General features: G+C 40.2%; 1 protein-coding gene across 50 annotated transcripts in view; it reads right to left on the bottom strand.

Annotated features, from left to right (window-relative positions):
• Positions 1–19966, bottom strand: part of ADGRL3 (adhesion G protein-coupled receptor L3) — a 487487-nt gene that overhangs the window by 255524 nt on the left and 211997 nt on the right. For 27 of the 50 annotated variants that reach the window (XM_086888938.1, XM_086888937.1, XM_086888933.1 and 24 more), the window contains 2 exons: positions 4378–4398; positions 3431–3644 (listed from right to left, as the gene is read on the bottom strand). In XM_086888938.1, the coding sequence (XP_086745064.1) occupies positions 3431–3644; positions 4378–4398 (235 nt within the window). The remainder of the gene's footprint in view (positions 1–3430; positions 3645–4377; positions 4399–19966) is intronic. The other 23 variants (XM_086888929.1, XM_086888924.1, XM_086888917.1 and 20 more) reach the window with 1 other exon arrangement.

Raw genomic sequence — 19966 nt, forward strand, 5'->3', positions numbered from 1 at the left:
AAAAACTTCAAAGTTAAATGCAAAAGTGGTATTGACAGCACAAAGTTCTGTGAACATGCATGCAAAAACCTGATCCCCTCTTCTTACTTCCCTTGCTTTCAACCTTGATGAGAACCTTCCTTGGTGAGAAGCATCAACAGGAAGTTCAAAAGAGCACACCAAAAACTATTTTTTTATTCTTATTTTTTCTTTAGGGTGCTTTTATTATATTAAACTGTGTTAACACTACAAAAACAAAGGCAACTCTTGTGGGAACAGGAGGCTGCTTTTCCCTATTGTTCGCAGAGAACCCCTGGCTGTTGGAATGGATGATATGTTAATTTTGTGGCACGGGCGCTCAAGGGAGGACATAGCAAAGTCTCCCATGGTACAGTGCACACAATTTACAATGGGCATGGTTAGGGTTTAATTGTTTGTTACAGGCCTTCCAAAGATGCTTCTCCAAAGCAAAAATGCTACAAAATACATTTTTTTCTAATCACATCAGAAAATCTTCAGTTCATAAAGCACAATTTCTGAGCTGTTACGGTCAACAGCTGCTCGGATGTTTGAAGGAGGAGCTGGCAAAATAAAAAAATGAAAAACCAAAAAAACTAAAACAGGCCTCAGAGATTTCATGTCCTATAAAATAGCTCCCTACAATCTGTTTAAATGTCCTTTACTTCAAGCAATATTCCCAAGACTGTAGACCATTTCAGGGCAATACTTGCAGCAAGAACTCCTTGTGTTCCTTCTGCTTAGGGGGCTCCACAAACACACCGTAAGATTTATGCCTTTCCCTTTCAAAATAACCTCATGCAGTTGTCTGCAAAAATTAATTTATATAAGCATACAGAAGAAAGGAACATGTTAGCTCAGGCTGTTGATTTTTTGGGGTTTTTTTTCAGGTTTTTTTTGGTGGGGGTGGGCTGGGGGAGCAATCACTAATATCTACCATAAATCTCTCACTCATAGCCTCAGCTCACACGCTAGCACCACCTCTGTCTCACACACACTTTCCTTCCCATCTTTCCCTCTCTCCCTCCCCACAGCCATGCCAGAATGCGTCCAAGTTGGCTGTGCAGTGTTGCTGATTAAAATCTGCCAGTAGTGAGACAACTTAGTATTGAGCCTACAAGGAGACTGTGTATTTATGAATGCAATAATTAATCAATGCATAATAAGCAGACACTACACATACCACTTTTCTCTCCATACACAGACAACTTCAATTACCATGCAGGTTTCACTGTCACGACAATCTTCAGTTCCCACTAGCTGCTCCCCCACCCTGCAGCATTAGCAAAGACAAGCTCACTGTGTTAGAGCCTACATTAATCTGCAAACCCACCCAAATACTGCTAAACTGATTAAATTTGCAGGTAGAGGTTTTCAGAAGAAAATGCCATAGTTAGTGCCACAACGACTAGGCTGTCACAATTTTCTTTTTACTTTTTTCAGAGGCTCAGCTGCAAAGTGTACTCAGAGATGTGAGCTGACAGACTGGTTTGCATCTTAAGAACATATTTCATTTTAATGGCTTTATTTTTAAATTGTTTCAACTCTTTGAATTAATGGAGACTTAAAAAAAGAAATGAGACTGACAAAAATGTAAAGTAGAATATTTTCCCCGTTTTTCACCTGTCTTTTAACATCAAGCTATATTTATTTTCAAGAAACTCAATAGTACCCAGTAACAGGACTGCACACCTTTACCCCCTTCAGTGTCCATCCTCTCCAGCACCACTTTCTGCCCAAATGGAAGAAGAGAGATACTTTGCCCCAGAGATGAGCTTCCCTGCTAACCCTCTGCTAAGCAATGTGAGCCTGCCCTGATGATACCTGGGGGTGAGTAATCACCCTAAGTTTTAATTGCAGTGCCATGGGCACAGCAGATGATTATGTGCCCTCCCTCAGCCAAGGGCCAGTGTTTATTGCAGACTTGCTGCATGTAGGGACTGACCAGAAGGTTGCAGAGATCTGCATTTGGCTCTGGAGCTGCTGCCTAGAGGACACTAATACATATACATATATATATATAAATATTAATACTTTGTAACAGGCCACAAAGGGGATGACATGGCTTTATTCTGCCAATATGCAGAGATTAAGGGTTTCTGCTTGAAGCCACTAACAACCTGAACAGGAGAATTACAGTAATTCCACTAAAACCACACCAAATCCAAGGGACTGGCTGATGGCACGTTGTTACTCTTCCCACTTCTGTCAAGAATGTAGCTGGCACAACCCTGTGTACAAGACTTCAACCAGCTACTCCAGGAGCTACTCCAACTTAAAGAACGGTCTTAGAGGAGCCACACACAGCAGTGGGGACATTTCCCAGGAGACTTCTCAACATTTTGAGACCTAAATACTCAACATACATCAGTTTCTAAAGGGAAGTCAAAAATAGCAGTTAGCATGTGAAACACAGCTGAAACTCATGCCACTTACACCAGCCCATTTTAGTGCACAGCATTTCACAGCAAACAACAGCAAGATACTCCATGAAAACCCTGCACTGCTTTAAGCCATGAGGTCACTGTTAGGACCCAAACACTGTTGTCATGACATCAATTAGCAACACTTTGCCTGTGCCAATGCCATTATTAATACCTTGAAATACTAATCTCTATTACTAATTAACAGTCAAATGCACTAAATAATTATTCATGTATTAGGAATGTATTACTGAATTCAATTACACTTTGAGAGCTGAGACTTATGAATCCTTCCCACAACACTACTTGTGCCAGAAAATATCCTTAAAAATTCAGCAACATTTAAAAGGCTTCTCATAACCAAGATACCTGTAGGTTGGAATAAACTGTTAGGCCCTGGCTCTGCAAGGCAGACAGGAGTCTGTCCACATGTCTGACTGTATCTCACCGTTTCCAAATGCAGCAGCCACACTTAACAGCTACAGTTACTCTACAGAAATTTAGCAATTCATCAATGAGAATACCAATGCTTGACTGGAAATTCAGATCTTCCCTAAAACTAAGCCTGGCAACACAAGGAAGGATGCAGATGCCTCTATGTGTTTTGAAAACTAAATGTTATTCTGAACACAAAATATTGATTGTTTCAAGGAAATTACTGGCCTTCTGTTTGAACACAGCACAAAAACTAGTGAATATGCATTTTGAGAAAGATTTCACTTCTACATTCATTTAGAGCCTTGATATTTAGGTATTTTGGATGGAAAATTGGGATGCAGTGAGACTCTAGACGACTGATGAGCAGTACATACAGGAAATGTTATTTATATTGTGTGATGCTAAACCAAGTCGGTTAAACCCACAGTTGAGCAATGATAGCTGTAGCTTTGTGCACACACATCCAGACTAAGTACCTGCATTTTTCTCATGCAAACACACACACAAACTGGTGTGTACACTCCGGATTAAAAAAACAGCAGTCAGCAAACAAAGAATATTAAATACTATACCTTTGAGTCATAATCTTATAGGCATCTGGCAGATAACAGCGGATATTCTCCATCTGAGCAGGATCAGAGTCACAGATTTTATCATCAGTCCTGCCGTAGTTGGCACTTTCGATCATGATAACATCTGTTCCCGGGCAGCGCAGCTCGATGGGGTAACTCTCGCAGGACAGCTCCCTTCGGACCACAGCCATGGGCACTGGGGCACGGCTGAAAGCTGCAAGGATTAACACAGAGACACAGTCAACACCGACTTCCCACACTGAGGCTGAAGTTAAAAGCAGAATCATGTTCAGCAGCAGGTTTTGCCCGTATGCTGTGCTTGGATAGATTCGGTACCACTCAGATAAGATCTGCAGAAACGGGGTCCGGTCGCTGGCTTGCTGGCTGCCCAGAGAAATCACTTCTCCACTCAGTGACTTGATTCTCTCATTTTAAAAACAAGCTACAGATGCCTTGTATACAGGGCTTTAGAAATCTCTTATTGAAAGAGGTAAATAGCAACTATGGCATTGTTATTATTTCTACTTACCAGGTGAAAAATTAGTTGGCTCTGATATATAAAATTACAGTCCTGCCTTGTACTTGAACAAGCAAAGAAAATTTTATGACAACAAGCAATCCAAGCACCGGGATCCCACCTGCTCAGCAAGATTGCACCTGTCCTACAGCAGATGTAATAACATCTGTATTGCTCCTGGTCCTTTTCTTAGCCCTTAGAAAAAGTGATCCTAATGGCTTTTGCTGTAGCCTGCAGCATGCCAGGGGATGGCCTGCAGGTTCTGGCAACCATCCCAAAGTCTGGGCCCTGTAGTGGTACTTTCCATGGAAAGGCCAGTTTATGGGACACCAGATGATTTACATTCAGCCTTAGCTTTGCATTGGATCTGCCTAGATGGTCAAATAGCTGGCAAATACTTGTGAAATTAAAGAGCTCTCAGAAATCTTACCTGTTTTAAAAGAAATCCAGGCTACAGTTTGCAAAAGAAAAAAAAGAAACACACTTTGAGATGCCTTGAAAACAAAGCCCTAAAGTATTAGTAAACAATGTCACTTGACAACAAGCAATTGTATTTCCCATCTTTACAGCCTCTTTGATCCAAAGATCTTAAACAGCTTGACGAATGTGAATATATTAATCCCCAAATATCCACATGAAGTAGCTATGCATTGTCTTTCTCAACTCAGTCACAGAGGGGTTTTGCAGCTTCCAGAAGATCTCATGGGATATCCATGGTGATGCTAGGAACCAAATATTTCCCAGCCTAGCACACCTAGTCACAAGCTGAAATAAAAGCCAACTAATTTCCTCCTTTATTCCAGAAGAATGGAAACTCACCTGCACCAAAAAGGTCTCCAGATGTAGGGAAGATGTGCTCCATTTATACATTTCCACCACAAAACCCAACATACAACTCAAGCCTGTCTCCATGTGATGGCGACAGAGGTTTAAGCCTCCAGTAGACCCATGGCCCATCTGATACCAGGCATCTTTCAGCAACTCCCTTTCCTCCTGGCCCCATTATAAAAACACCAAAATACCCTCTGCCTAAACCAAAACCCCATCCAATGTTCTGCTGGTTTTTTCCATAGAACTTCCCCATGGTACACGCATACCAAGTTTGCTTATGGAAAAGAGTACATTGATGTTTCTCAAAATACCATTTTGACCATATCAAGGCTGCCTGTCTGTCAGGCAGCAATCCAACACACTGACTTCCATGAATCCTTCTATTATTATCAGTTGTTTCATTTATGTATCACTGGACAGATTCTCAGATTCTGATTTCTGTAAATCTGCAGGGATCACTTTGATATCAGACCCTCCCTGATGTGCCAGAGGTGTGGACTAATTGCCAAACTCCCAAGAGAGACATGTGCTTATTCTTGAATAATAGTTTGCACAATTAGCACAGCTTTAGGGTTTGGATCACTTGAGATGTTCTCCTTCCCTGAGATCAGAGAAACGGCTTTGCCCTGGGCTCATACTGCACCATGTATTTGTGTAACACAATAAATTCTCACTGCCACCAACTTCTCCTGTTACAAGAGGAGGAAAATGAGGAGGACAGGCATGAACCTCTAAGGTGCACTACCTCATTCTTACCCTTGGCTTGATACCACCAGTCAACAAGGTGAGTGGAGGAAGGATGGGACAATGTCAGAGACAACATTTGACAGAAGAGATAAGCCAGAAAGGCAGAGCCAGCAGATCCCAGAAATTTTTGCCTACCCTACAAACAGCTTCAAGAGGCATTAAGTTAGCTTACAGGGATTTGTCCACAGAAACCTGCACCAAGCCCTGCTCTGTCAAACACTGGACTCCATGGCAAAAGGCCAGTGCTGACCAAAAAACTTCTCATGACAGGATTCTGATTTTGGAAAAGAGCTGTGGTGAGCTCTCCTCTCAAGCCTGTTCTTGCTAAACCTGAGCAGATTGGTGACATGGGAGGCAGAAGGTTTCTAGCAGCTTTTGGCAGAATGCTGAGGCCAAGGGCCCTCCCTCCTCCTGCCATGTGCTTAGATGACTCCTGTTAACTGCCAAAAAAATGACAAAACGAGGTTTACAGGCAATATTAGCTGTTTGGAGCTATGGCTTGGCCCAGTTCTTGGGCAATTTAGATCTTTTTCTCTGGAAGGTTAATGGAGGCTATACAAAGGGCAAAGAGAGCTGCTAATACTACTTTACTTTTTACAGTTCCCAGTACAGAATACAAAACTTCTACACCACATGGTTCAGAAAGTAAATTTTTGCTCTTAATTCCTATTTTTTGGGGGTTTTTTTCAGTAACTATTCTACATCAAAGAAAGACATTGAACATGTGAGGGCTGAGGAAAACCCTGCTTGAAATCACAAAAATTAAATGCCTGAGAATTCAACCATACAAACCTGGTGCATTTGTCCAACAGCAATACTGTACAAATGCAGCTAACAACTCTTGTGTTATGCTGGAAATAAGATATTAAGCATTACTAAAAGCAAGTTACAAAACCATTAAAGATATTTCTCTACCTCAAATGAGAACAAATTTCTAGCATCATGGGTGTGTCTCCTCCTGTACATGAGACTTTACAGAATTGATCTACTAAAACTGCAAGCATATCAGTTCCAAGGATGCCTGCAAACACCCCAAACCAAAGCTGAACACCCCTTCCCCAAAATAAAAGCTCATTTTCTAGCCTCCAGTAAAGAATCTCTGGACAGATGCAAACATTTCTAGATTTGGCTTTAAACTTCCTGGAATTCACCTTTTTGCCTTTCACATAATCACTCGACTGCTTGCTGTAAGAAGGACAGCTTTCGCTAACAGACACCTCCCTGTGCTATCATGGAGTCAACATTCACATTTATTTTCTGGATAAAAAGCATAAAAAATTTAACACCCTGGAAAAAACAGAAGCAGCTGAATACTGTAATACAGCATGATCTCTTATCATGCTTTCTCCTAAAGCAATAAGCATATGTTTTCCATCCTGCCATTGTCCACCAAATCTCTTGCTCTCCATGGTTTTTTTTTCTACTCCAGTATCTGCAATAAATACTCCAAAGGGAGATTAGAGCCTGGTTGTTTATCTCCTTGTGAACACGTTTTTTGTTGTTGTGTACCTATATGATAATCTTACTTAATCATTTTTACTGGTTTTCCTGTAAGGAGCAAAGATGTTTTGCTTTTTTGCTGTGAAACAAGATACATCAAAGCCCATCTGTAAAATAGCACAATTGTATTAATTCATTAATTCACTTCTCTCTTCTTTGAGCAGCTCCCTATCTTTGCAGTCTCTCATTGAGCTCCTTATTTAATCTCCTAAATAAGTGACCTAATCGTTGGCTAGAAGTCAAGAGGAGCTGATGGCTGGTCACTAGTTTGAAAAACAGGTGCCTTTTTCCAGGATCCTATGTGCAGTCAGCCATCTAAATACAGAACTTAAAAAGAGTGTTTTTCAAATTCTTTAACGTTTAAATGTGTGCCAACTTGAGTTTTTTAAGTGCAGCCATTTGGTGGAAAATAATCCTCCTGAGCTTCTGCAGGGCAAAGTGAGAATAGAGGGTGAAAAGGCAACAGATAATGACAGGATTTTATCTGGGCGATTTAGAACTCCTTTGTCTCTGCTAATTTCAGGAGCTGGAAAATTAAGTAAGTCATCAAAATCTTGTGCTTTTTCTCCCCCTCGCTTTTGACCTCAGAACATAATTGCCTCTTGTCATGCCTGCAGGGCACGGGCTTGTAGTTATCACTGTGTGCTTAATCAAATGCTGAAATAGCCTTTAAATTATGTGTCTCCTTGGCTGCTAGAGACTTGTTGAGCTCTGTTACATTTAGAGGCATGATGGTAGTAGATGTACTTTTAAAAGAAAAGTGTGGGTTGATGCTTTTAATTAGGTTTTATATGCAATTTTCCCAGCAAAGTCATGTTCTGGCTCAGAATTTTCAGAACGAAATTTCAGTGCATATTTAAGGGCCGTGAAACAAAAGCTGGAATTGTAGAGATAATTATTTCCACAAGCTCTGTCTATGGTTTGGTCTGCCCAGCTAAGTATCTGACTTACTGTTCCCAAGTGCAAACAGAGCATGCTGAGGGAAGAGGTTTCCTAGTAATTTGGAAGAATGCTTCTGTGTTGGTAATTTTGTGGTATTCAATACTCCCACAGTTCACCTTGGGTCTGTGGGGAAAAAAATCATAAAGTAATAATAAAAAAAGTCGCCCTCCCCTTACTCTCAAGCCTACTCAGGTGTGGGTAGGAGCGGAAATCCTTTCAGTCAATGAGCTTTGTAGGGCTCTCTCCATATTCTGAAGTGCTTTTCTAAACCAGGGCCCTACTTCTCCCTATTAGGATATAAATGCTCCTTAGTGCATTTTTGCAGCATGCAGACATTGCTCAGTATTTCTTCTCTCTCTTTTCCTTCATCCAAATTATGTCTGGCCTCTGATCTCAAGAACAATATTAATAGCAAGCAAAAGCTTGAGTTAAAGATGATGACAATAAACATTTCTCAAGCATCCAATACTCCCAATTTCCCAGCATTTTATATCAACAAAGTTCTGACCAGCTTAAAAAAGCTTGGTTGGTCCAAAGTTCTCTGAAATCTTATGATTAATATAAAAATACGGAAATATCATTGTTTCTCCCCCACTTTCTCTGCAGATGCTGACTAACAAAAAAATCACAAAAAAACCCCAAAAAACAAAATACACAACAACAAAAAAACCCACACACAACCACAAAACAAACAACTCTGTCTCTTCTTGATGGACAGGCTGGAAAAGCCTTTCTTCTACTCTCAGCCTGCAGAGGGGTTAAAGAAAGGTGCATCCTACAGACAAAGGCTGGTGCCAAGACATTGCAGCAAGGGCTTGCAACATCCATATCCAGCTCCCCAGGGAAGAAATGAAGACTGAAGCCATCAGCAGTGCTGGACTGTTCTGGTCCCCACTCCCAGCTCTCCCCTATGTGCCTCAGCTGATTGCTGTCTCATCTATCAACTGGGAACATTATCTTCTCTCCCCCATTAAGCACTCTAAAATCTGCCACAGAAAGGAAGAAGAGAATTAGATGTATCCTCAGAAAGTGAAGCATGTGGCTTCGGCTTTGATTTCCCCACATGAATCAAATACCCACATCCTCCTAGGTCATCTTGGGCTTTCTTATTTTATAGACAATATCAAAAGTAATTTGCAACTTTCCTTTGGTCACCTTCACCTTGATCCCCTTTACCCAGCAAACAGCTAGCTATAAACAGACTTCAAAACTGAAAGAGCATCTTTGTACATGGTGGGATGGAGTACACAAAAAAAGAAGAGAAACAGAAGGCTGTTCAACACCCCAGCCAAAGCAACCAAAGAAATAAAAGCTAAAAACCAGAAAATCCTCATACACTTTCCTGTGCTGTTTATGTGGAGGTTGAGGTCAACTATCTTATGGTTCCATAAATTGCTTACTGTATCTCCATTACAACACACAAGGGGCTAAACAAGAAATACCTGCTAGGGATTTGCTCCCAGCTTCTGTGAGTGAAAACAGAATAGATATTCATCTCTAAGTTTATATCTGATGCCCTCCCTCACAATTAAAAGGATACACAGAAGGTTGTAGCAAACATAGAGAGGATTTTCTGTGGAGACTGCCAAAATTCACACACAATCAGTGAATTTTCCAAGGTGACAGAACTATGGATACAAACAGAAGCACAAAAAACTCCAAAACCTAGCCAAGTCCTAAACCAAACATCTCTGAAGCAAGCATCTGTCTCCATGCAGAAGCCTCATGAAAAGCACTTTTTATTGGTGCAGATCTCCTTCCACATTTCTAGTCACCCAAGGTCTCAAAACAATGATGGACAAACAACTGGCCCTTATCACCATCCTCTGGATTCCCAGTAAGGCCAGAGGATCAAGCACCAGACAGCTACATCCTGGGGTAATTCTACTGTTCACTCTTCATACCAACAACACTCCTCATCCCTTTGCCACACTCAGCTGATAAATTGCCTTATTCTTCCCCCTTACATTCCCAAAGCATGAAGAAGCTTTCCTTAAGTAAGAAGCAGTGAATTCTCTTATAATCTCTCAGTATCTTCCTAGGGAAGAGAAAATAAACTCACAGACAGTGGGCAAAGTGTGCTGTGGAAGACCACCAGAAAAAGCCAACAACAGTGAAGTGGATGCATCTGCACCCAGGGATGACTGTTCACAAGAGAAATCTGTCATTGCAAGGCCCTGGGAGAGAAGAGAACAAAGTGATAAAAGAACAAAACCACAGAGTGGTAGCTCTGAATGGAGGAGTTTGACAGGAGGAGGTGACTGAGGCAATGTGTGAAGGCGGCCTGAGCCAGGGAGACCCAAATCGGGGCTGTGGGAGGAAGCAGTGCGACAGCAATACGGCATCTGATTCCTGTCTGATTCTCCATCCCCACCTTCTGGGGCTCATGGGCTGCTGCCTCACTAGTGAGGGACGGGAAACTCAGAACTGCAACAACTTGCCTTTCAACAGGGCCTCATCCTCACCCATTTCCCCCTTGTGGAGGGGTGAATACCTCTGAAGCTGATCTCTACACAAGGTGTCACCAAGGGCCACCACCCTCCGAGCTGCTGAAGAGGCAGTGGTCTGGGGTAAGTCCACCTGCAGGAGAGTGCTGTTGAAAGGAAAAGGGTTCCTGATTCCTTCCCAAGACAAACTCTCCTCCCTCCAGCCACGGATCCACTGCTGGACGTGCATCCAGTTCTGTGCTTGCTGCACCCTTCATGAGGCAGGTAGTGCAATAATAATTCACCAAGAAACCAGGGGGGGAGAAAGGAAGTGGGGAGATTTCTGCTGGGCTGACAGAGTTGAATCAGCTCAGAAAAGATTAGTTCAGGTCATAGGAAGAAAGGAAAATATTTTTACAAGGAAGGGAGGCTGAATTTAGAGTGCTTTTCAAAAATACATGACAACCTACCTTCAAATCTGAGGTCAGAAGCACAGTCTCAGCCTGAGCTAAATGTCACTTCAATTAATTTAATTAAAGCAGAAGCAACAAGTTGAGAACAACAGACAAACAAAACATGGCCTTCAAGGGAATGTTGAATACAAGTATATTAATATTTAGGCCCCGAATCACACGAAAAAAAGTTATTCCCGACTATCTTTTCATTTGCAGCGGATCATCTAATTTGTAATGAAAGGCACATACTAGATACTTATGGTACAAATGTTCTTTAAATTTACAGGCTTCCTTCATGTGAATTACCTTTCATCAAGTGTAGGAAAGCTGTGAACAGACAGGGAAAGTGCCTGAGTTTAAAGCCCTGCACTGTGGTGCTTAATTTCTATAAGCAACCCTTATGATAAACTTGCCCTCCAGCCTAACAGTGACATTATTAAAATGTCTGGCTTTTATATCCTGGTCCGTAACACTGAGACATTTGTATTCTCAATAAAGGAAGCATTAGGTTCTGAGCCACAGAGGGACCTGTGGCTGTAAAAAAGGACCAGACCTTTTTACAAATCCACACACCACAAATTTCGCTGGGGTCCTCAGTAAGGAAAAACATGCCACTTATTTCTTACCCAACTCAAAGTTATTGTTGTCACAGTAGGTACTCAACTGCCTCCCAAAAAAAACCCCCCCCCAAAAAAACCCTAAAAAACAAAACAAAATAAAACAAAACACCTCAAATTCAGAGAAGCTTTGACTTTGACATTGCTGAACAACCTTGGTATCTCAAATTTAATACAGCACAAATTAATGTAGTGAAGCAAGTAGGACTTGAGTAATAACAGAATTTGCCCCATTTCAAATGACTCCAGTGTAGGTTTAAATTGTAGCCATTTGTAAGGTTAATTTTTTAATCTCATATAAAAACGTTTTTTAAACCACCATAACAGGTATGATCATAGAAGCAGATAAATGAGCATCAAGGGTTCAGCCTAAGAACATTAAGTAAAAAGAATCTGTTCATAACTTTTAGATTTCATTTCATAAGCTCATTTAAAATTATGTTTTGTTTTTGTTCCCGTTTAAAACACTATCTTAAATTCCCACTCTTTCTAAAAGAATGCAAAGGTAGAATAGCTTTCCTGTTACCAGCAGAGCTCTTTTAGGTTTGCCATTAGAATGCTCTTCAGTAGGATTTAGTGGTGCCCTAGATGGATATTTCCCAAGTAATATTTCCTCTGCATCTTGTACCACTGTGAACTGGGAGGTGGCAGCCCTGGGCTACAGGAAACAGGATGAGGATAATTGGAGGAGGCCAAGACACAAATGCATTCTCAAAAGTTGGAGATAGTCTGCTACTGAAGACAAAACAGAACCCAAATTTGACTTTTATCTCACCATAGGAGAAAAAAATGTGGGGGGCAGGAGAAATCCCAAACATAAAAACCACACCAAAGTAACTAACCAAAACTCAAAAAAGTCAGGAAGAGACCCAGTGAACTCAACAGGTTCAGAAATTCTTTTAAAGGCTGTGGAAAATTAGACAGGTTGGATATATTTGGAGCTTTGCTGAAGAGCTGCAAATAATAGATTTCTACCAAGTAATACCTTCGCAAAGTTAAAGTTTAATTTTGATTTACAGTTCCCTGAAAAGCCTCTGAAGGGGAACATTAAAGCTCTTGTAGAAATATCTGCATTATTACAGAAATGATGAACAGCAGAGTGAAGATTACTTTGTGCTGTTTACAGACTTGTTTATCAGAGCAGTAAATCTATTTTTAAGTTTGTACTGCCTGGAAAGGAGAACCATGTGAAATCTGGAAAACTGTCCAGAGAAAAAAGACAGGCAGACAAAAAAGAATTTCTACCGAAGTATTAGAGCCTGTCACTCAAATATCTGTAGAAAAGTCTGAGGCCCCAAATATTTAAATTAAATATTAAATATTTAAATATTTAATTTAAACCAATGGCTTTACATCAAAGGCCAAAAATGACACCTTTAGTGTTCATTTTACAAGAAGTTACCCAGACCTCAAAGACTAGTGTAACCATGTCAAGGAAGTAATATGGCTAAATCATAGATCATTAATAACTGATTTTTCTTTGTGTTTCAGCCATCACAGCTCCTTTGAGTCTCTGCCATAAACAGCAACACAGAATTTTTTCTTTCCACTACCCATAACTGTGAAAGTTTTATAAAGAAGTCTGAGACTACCTTAAGATCTTGACTTCTCAGAATTGCATTCCATTATACTTTTTATATGTACGCACTTCTTAAACTTCTAAAAAAGCATGATGCACATGAAACAGGCAAAATGGCAAGCAAGCAAGTAGTTTTCTACATGGCAAAATGACATTTGGGGTCACCTACTGAACACACCTTAAAGGTCACTGAATTTAGAAACCAATGGGTGCTTCTTACTGTAGATTACCTGTGAATAATCTACAAAGATAACCCAGTCCCCAGCTGCTGGATGAGGTTTTCCCTAGCATGCCACATATGAGCTCCATCCCAGGAACACTGGCACGAGATCCAAGATCCCTTTTTGCTGATACACTAGCAAGAATTACAAGTAGGCTGTGCCAAGCCGTTCTTTCCACTCCTCTGAATGATGACTCCCCAAACTCTGTGACATTTACTCCCCCTCCTCCTTTGACCTCAAAATATCAATGATTTCACCTTGAAGTTACTAGCAGCTTCAAAGAGCTTTTCAGAAGCATTTACATGCATCTGAACAGGGGCCAACTTTATTCACTTCCCCTCCATCTTAAAAATAAAGAACAGTAGGAGAATTAAATTTGGGGAATGAACTGAAACATGTACACTTGCTCCAGGTGGAAATATACCTGAAGTAAAAGCAGATTTTCAAGGAATTCACATATTTTTGCTTGTAGTACCCCTTTCTCCTCAGCAGAAAACAGCAAAACATTAAAACTAATGAATTACCTTCCAGAAAATGCCTCACCTTCTAGGAAACACAACTATAATCTTGAGTGATGAAGTTTCCTATTGTGCCCACCTGCTCACAGCAAGCACTGTGCTTAATTATTTTCCCACCTAATATAACCCATGCAAATATTGCTCCAGAAACACTTGTATAGCTAGATTCAGGTGTGTGTGGATGTAATACATGCACACAATGCTGTCCCCATCTCAAGGTGACTCACAAAAAGATAATTAAAGAAAAAAAAAAAAAATAAATATGAAAAATTACTCAGCTGTCGGCTCCCGGAAATGCCCTGGACATATCGACTGCCCCCAGAAAAGTCATGTGAACAGCTGAGAGCTTCTGGGCTTTGTAGTAGGGAGGGGATGCTACCCTGTGGTACCACCAGGACTGCCATTGCAGATGTGGGGCAGCCAGGGCACAACAATGTGCCCAAACTCCCCTTACTCCATTTGTATCTGCAGTAAACACTCTGAATCCTGCTCTCCCACACCTCACCAGCTGTGGAGGTGTCCCAGGATACAAGTTTCTATTCATTTTCCACTCCAGCCCTCAAGTGGTTAACAATAGCTTAAAAAAGCATTTTAAAATCAGCAATAACAAGTGTGAGTAGTCACAGAGACATTGTGCTAAGTAAAACAACAACAAAAAAAACAACAGAAAAACAACCCCAAATAAAACCACAACCTCATACTGGTTAAAAGGCAGCCTTGTTTTATGGAAGTCCCTGCAGCACTGGTATCATAATTAATTACTGCAGGGCTCCTTCGCAGACACCCATGTGCACAAGTGAATAAAAGGAGGGTCTGTGGCCCAAAGGACACTTCAAAGAGAAGAGGAAATGTGTGCAGGTTAGGAACAGGAGCTACAGTGGCACACAAAAGGAGAGTCATGCAGCATGAGTAACAAACAAACAGGTGCAGATGCTACACTTGAGGGCACAGTGCTCACCAGTTCAATGAAAATATGGCTGAAAAAAAATTATCTAAGTTGCTTCAGGAGAAAACCACTGCAAACAACTGTGATGGATGGAAGACTCTATTTTATCCTTCTTTTTTTTTTTTTATAAACACAATCACTAGACTTGTTTCAGATTGTCCTCCTTCAAGAGGTAGATGAAAGAAGTAAATCTTTTGCTGATCTCTCTGGCAGCAAAAACCAGGATATATTTGCCCAGCCTAATCAGAGAGAGATAGTGGGCCCAAAGGCAAAGAAATATTTTCAACAAAATAACCTGATGAAAGAGTCCATTCCTCCCTCAACTATAAATAGGGTGTCAGAGAGAGCAGGACTTTTTTCAAGCCCCAGGACTGCTGTGACACCAGAGGATGCTCAGGCAGAAAGGCACAGAAAGTGCTCTTGGAAAACCAAGCACTTGCTTGGCACTTGGCAAATCCCCTGTGCTGTTTGCCTCTAAAGGGCTTTGAAAGATTCTTCCAAGTTGGGAAAAAAAAAAAAAATGCACCAGGGAAAGGTTTCCAGAAAACTTTCTGGGAGATTATTAATTAAATTTCTAATGCAATTATGTTGCAGTGCATTTAAGTGCACTTTCTAAATAGAAACTAACTTGTATCTAACAAAGGATCCATTTCAAGCACTTTTTCTTCTATCTGTGATATCCATTTCCTTTTGTACCTGTTTCAAGCATTGTTCTTCTAAAGTTATTTATACTTCACACTTAGAATTTTCTGCTCTAAGAATAGAATTGTTACATATTTCCATTATCTTGTGCTTCCTTTTCATATTTGAGGAAAGAATTCTGCTGCCACTGTCCCTCCAAGGGAATTTTTGGAGCGCAAGGAAAAACCTTCATAAATAAATAAGATTTTTCTACTTACAGTTCTAAAGCTCCACAAACTGTGTAGGGTTGAAAAAGGAAAAAAAATTCAAGGGGTAACAACCTGGGCAAAATACAAAAGGTCACTGAGCAAGTTTATTGTTGAGCCAGTCTTTTTGATGCACTGTTATATTTGCCCTAATTGACTGTGTTCATCACAGACAAAAAAACATCCAAATAAACAAAAACCACAAACAAACCAAAAAATTACTCCCCAAAAAACAACAACAAACAAAACCACCACCATCAACAAACACACAAATGTCTATGAGCAAATAACCACAAACCAACTTTATTTGGTAAGTAAAAAAAAGACCACAGTCTTGACTGCTAACACAAATATTTGAGGGTTTTAGCCAGATAGCTCCTCATAGGTTAAAATATTTAACACAAAATTAAACAGAAATAAAGATCTAAGATTAAAAATGCAGACAGTAAACTGAGAAGTCTGTTTCCAGATAACAAAATCTCCAACTCTGCAATCATGAGAAATGGCTTCTTTTGTTAAATAGTCTACCCCCACTTAAAAAAATAAATTTTAAAAAATTTGTGGCACTGTAGTTAACAAGTACAAATTACAGTTTGGAAACACGCAGCACTAGAAGCTCAAAATACAAATGAAATAACTGTGGACTATCAAACTAAGAAAAAATATGCTTGCAGAATTTTTAAAGAAGCATCACTATTTTTAAACTAGTAAGGTTTGTGGGTCAAAGACAACCAGCTATCAAGCATAAACTGAACTCCCTACAAATACTCAGCCACTCTCCAATCTGTATTTACAAAGAGGCAAACAAAATTATTCATCATTCACAGTGATAAAGAGATGCTTTCTGTTCTAGCATGTATTTGGAAAGATATTAATAGCAAAACACTCAATATTTTTCAGTCTGAAAAATTTGAGTTTGTTAGAAACCCAAAACCCTCTTAGGAACTCCCTTGCTGTGTTTTAGCTTGATTTTGGGCACTGACACACTGCTACTAGAAAGGTTTTTAAAAAAAACGAGAAAAAGCTAAAAAGCATAAAACAGAACATAAGTCCACTTGCACACAGGAAAAATGCATTAGCTGTTGCTTCTCAAAAACTAACGTAAATGTGGAACTGTCATCTCAACCAGAGCATTTCTGGAAGTTCAGCAAGAACCTCATCAGTCCAAAATCATTCAACACGCTTCACGATGATCTGAGAGAAAATAAACTCCGAGCTTGCCAAATTTGCAGTCAGCGCAAAAACTGATGAAATGTTAAATAATGACACAGACCTTGTCTGTTTTTCAGATTGATCTACACACTGTCTGAGCAGACCACGCTTGAACAAGACAAATACAAGTCCATGTAAGAATAGAAGTGCTCGTTACATGTGAGGCCACAGCCCTGCAAGCAGCCACTCTGAAACAAGACTCTTTCCATAACTGATAACAATTTGAACCACACGCAGTAGCTCAAAGGGCAAACACGATCTCTGCAAGTATGAGGAGGTGAATAATAAGTAGAAGTGGGGAGATGAAATTGCCCTGCATATGGTGTTAATGAGACCATTCCTGGAATATGTACTCATTGTGGTGCCTACACTTCAGAGGGGTTGTCAGAAACTTTGAAAGGGTTTGCAAAAGAACTTAACAAATAAAGGAAAAAAAAAAAAAAAACAAGTAGAGCCTGGAAAGCCACCAAAAGTACTTAGTCTGTTTAACTCATTTAAAAGATTATTGTAGTCTGCAGGTAACTACCAAGGGAAAATATTTCTCTTTAATCTAGTAGAAAAAGGCAAGCAAGATTCAAGATCTGGAAGCTGAAGTCTGATACAAGGAGATAGAAATAAGGTAAGCATTTTTAACCATGTGAGCAAGTTTCCATGGAACAGTTATACATATACATATATATATATATATATATACATATATATATATATATATATATATATATGATTTGTTCCTTATCAGCTGAAGTCCTTAAACAATGACTGAGTATTTTTCTGGAACACACCGATGCCTGATTCACAAATTACTGGGTGAGATCTCTACTGTGCAAACAGTCTGGATGGTTGATCATAGGACTTTCTTTCTGTTCTAAGGATCAGTGTAGATTTGGAAGAAAGAGAAGAGGAAGAGGAAGGAGGATTTAGCTGAATGGAACCCACTAAATTTTTTAACTTACAGTTAAAAAGACAAACAAATAAACAAAAACAAACTTACAAAACAAAACAAAGACCCCTTGCTAAAAAATTTAACAACCCCAGAACAAAAAAAAAAAAAAACCAAACAAACAAACAAGCTACACCACAAAACCTCCAGTAAGCTTTTATGCAGAGCTGCTAAGCTTATCCACAAAGACAAGGTTTGTATACTGCCTTTAGTGGCTGTAAATAGAAAAAAGTTTCAGGACAGCTTCTTTAAATGCCCAGGAATAAAAAATGGCAAGGAGGAGGAAGGGAATTGCTTGATGTAAACCAACAGATGGGATTTTTCAGTCAGTCTTGCTTTGTTTTCATAATGAACCATAATCTGTGTAATCTAAAACAGTTTTTATTTGCTGCAGTGAGGCACAAAGACTGCAGCTATAGCATGTGAATTGTCCTCCCCACCCTTCATCATTACAGAAGGTAACAATGCAGATGCACTGGAGCTGGACTAATCAGCCAGAGCAAGTGTAGAAGGATGGATGAAAGTGTAGGTATGGCACTATGTGTTTAGCAGGTTTGTCTGTCTTGGGCGTTTTTTGTTTTAATTCTGCCTTCCACTATGGCTATCTCATAAATTCATGTAATTCTGTAAAGGACAGGAACTGGCCTCTTGGTGTTGTTAGCTATTGTACACCCTACAACATCAACATCAGGGACATGTAGGGGCCTGGTGTGGTGTCACTAGGATGGGTCAGGGGCTCTACTCCCTAAATGCCACTTCCCAGGCAGGGTGCTGCAGGTGCTCCCAGCCCTGGCACTGTCCCAGGAGTGCTCTCTGGCTGCACAACCCCTCGTGCCAGCTGTGGGAGCTGCAGAGAGCCAGCTGTTGAGAGCCAGCAGCACTGTGTTCTGCCGGCAGCTCTGTACCCCAGCTCCGTCCCTGCCAGTCCGGCAAAGCAGGGCCTAGGCACAGTATCCCTACATTGCAGCAGCTTACATTATACACTCTACTGCAAAATCCACAGGTAAGCAACTCAATGTTAAGGCACAAAGCCAAGAAAAACTTAAGCTACCTGGAAGCCTGGAGCTGCAAACAGTGGCTACCACATCTATTGCTTGCTATTTTGTTGAAATCCAAGATTTAGGTTTCAGAAACATCAGGCATCTACTTGTGGCTTCTCAGCGCACTTATATTCCCATAACATTTTGCAATATAAAATACAGACTCCTATTCATACATATTTCCCCATGTTATCAAGTCTATCTTCATATTAAAAATAAATGAATTTAAAATGTAGGCAGCTACATATATAAGCACTCTGCTTCAAAGACATACTTCATCTTTAAATAGCAGCAATCAATACATACACTATATAACCTAAACAAATTTCTATTATGAATTCCTAATGGATGCATGCTTTGGTCATTTTTATTACTAATATATTATTGATTTACAGAATACATTACCACCTTAGGCATTGGGATTTGCTGAAGTCCTTACATTGTGTTTGTAGTTTTAGTCAAAATACGAGCCAAAAGTCAATACCCCATTTACCACCAGCATTGCCCCACTACAGAGTTAGATATTTAATTATGGTCTGACTCCCACAGTGGAATCATAGGTCTTACACTGGCACATATAAGTCACAGTTATTAATGTAAAATTATCCATTAGGCCTGCGTGCTTGTCCTTCACTCTATTGCCAAAACACTTTGGGAGTCACAATTTGGATAAAATTCGCAAAAACACTGGCAGTCTAACCTTGCAGATCCCTTGCAGGGCAGAGTTTCTTTGAAATCAAAGCACCCACTTGGGCTCTTTTGCTCTGAATCAATGAACAGTTTCTCTTTGTTGCCATTCTCATCAGGGAGCAGTGATTGACTCCTGCAGTTGCCCAGGAGAAAGGGAACCAAACAGCTTTCTTTGATATGAATACTAATACCAGCAGACAGGCAGAAGACAGCATGCCAATCAGCCCCCCAGTACCTCCATACACAGGCTGCAGATAACACTGCTACTCCATGAGGCTTTGGAGGAAGCCTGTAATAAGATGGGCACATTATCATAATATTGTTACATAAATCAAATCCAAAGTGTTTGTTTACTGCTACAGGCAGAATTGAGGAGGAAAAAAAGGATTTGGGGTTATGGTTACTTTAGTGAAACAAGACCATGCTGTTGGCTTGCAGATCTACGTCACACAGGTGCAAAAACCCACA

The sequence above is a fragment of the Cyanistes caeruleus genome, chromosome 5 (genome assembly GCF_971803275.1).
Source record: "Cyanistes caeruleus chromosome 5, bCyaCae1.hap1.1, whole genome shotgun sequence".
Taxonomy (NCBI): Eukaryota; Metazoa; Chordata; class Aves; order Passeriformes; family Paridae; genus Cyanistes; species Cyanistes caeruleus.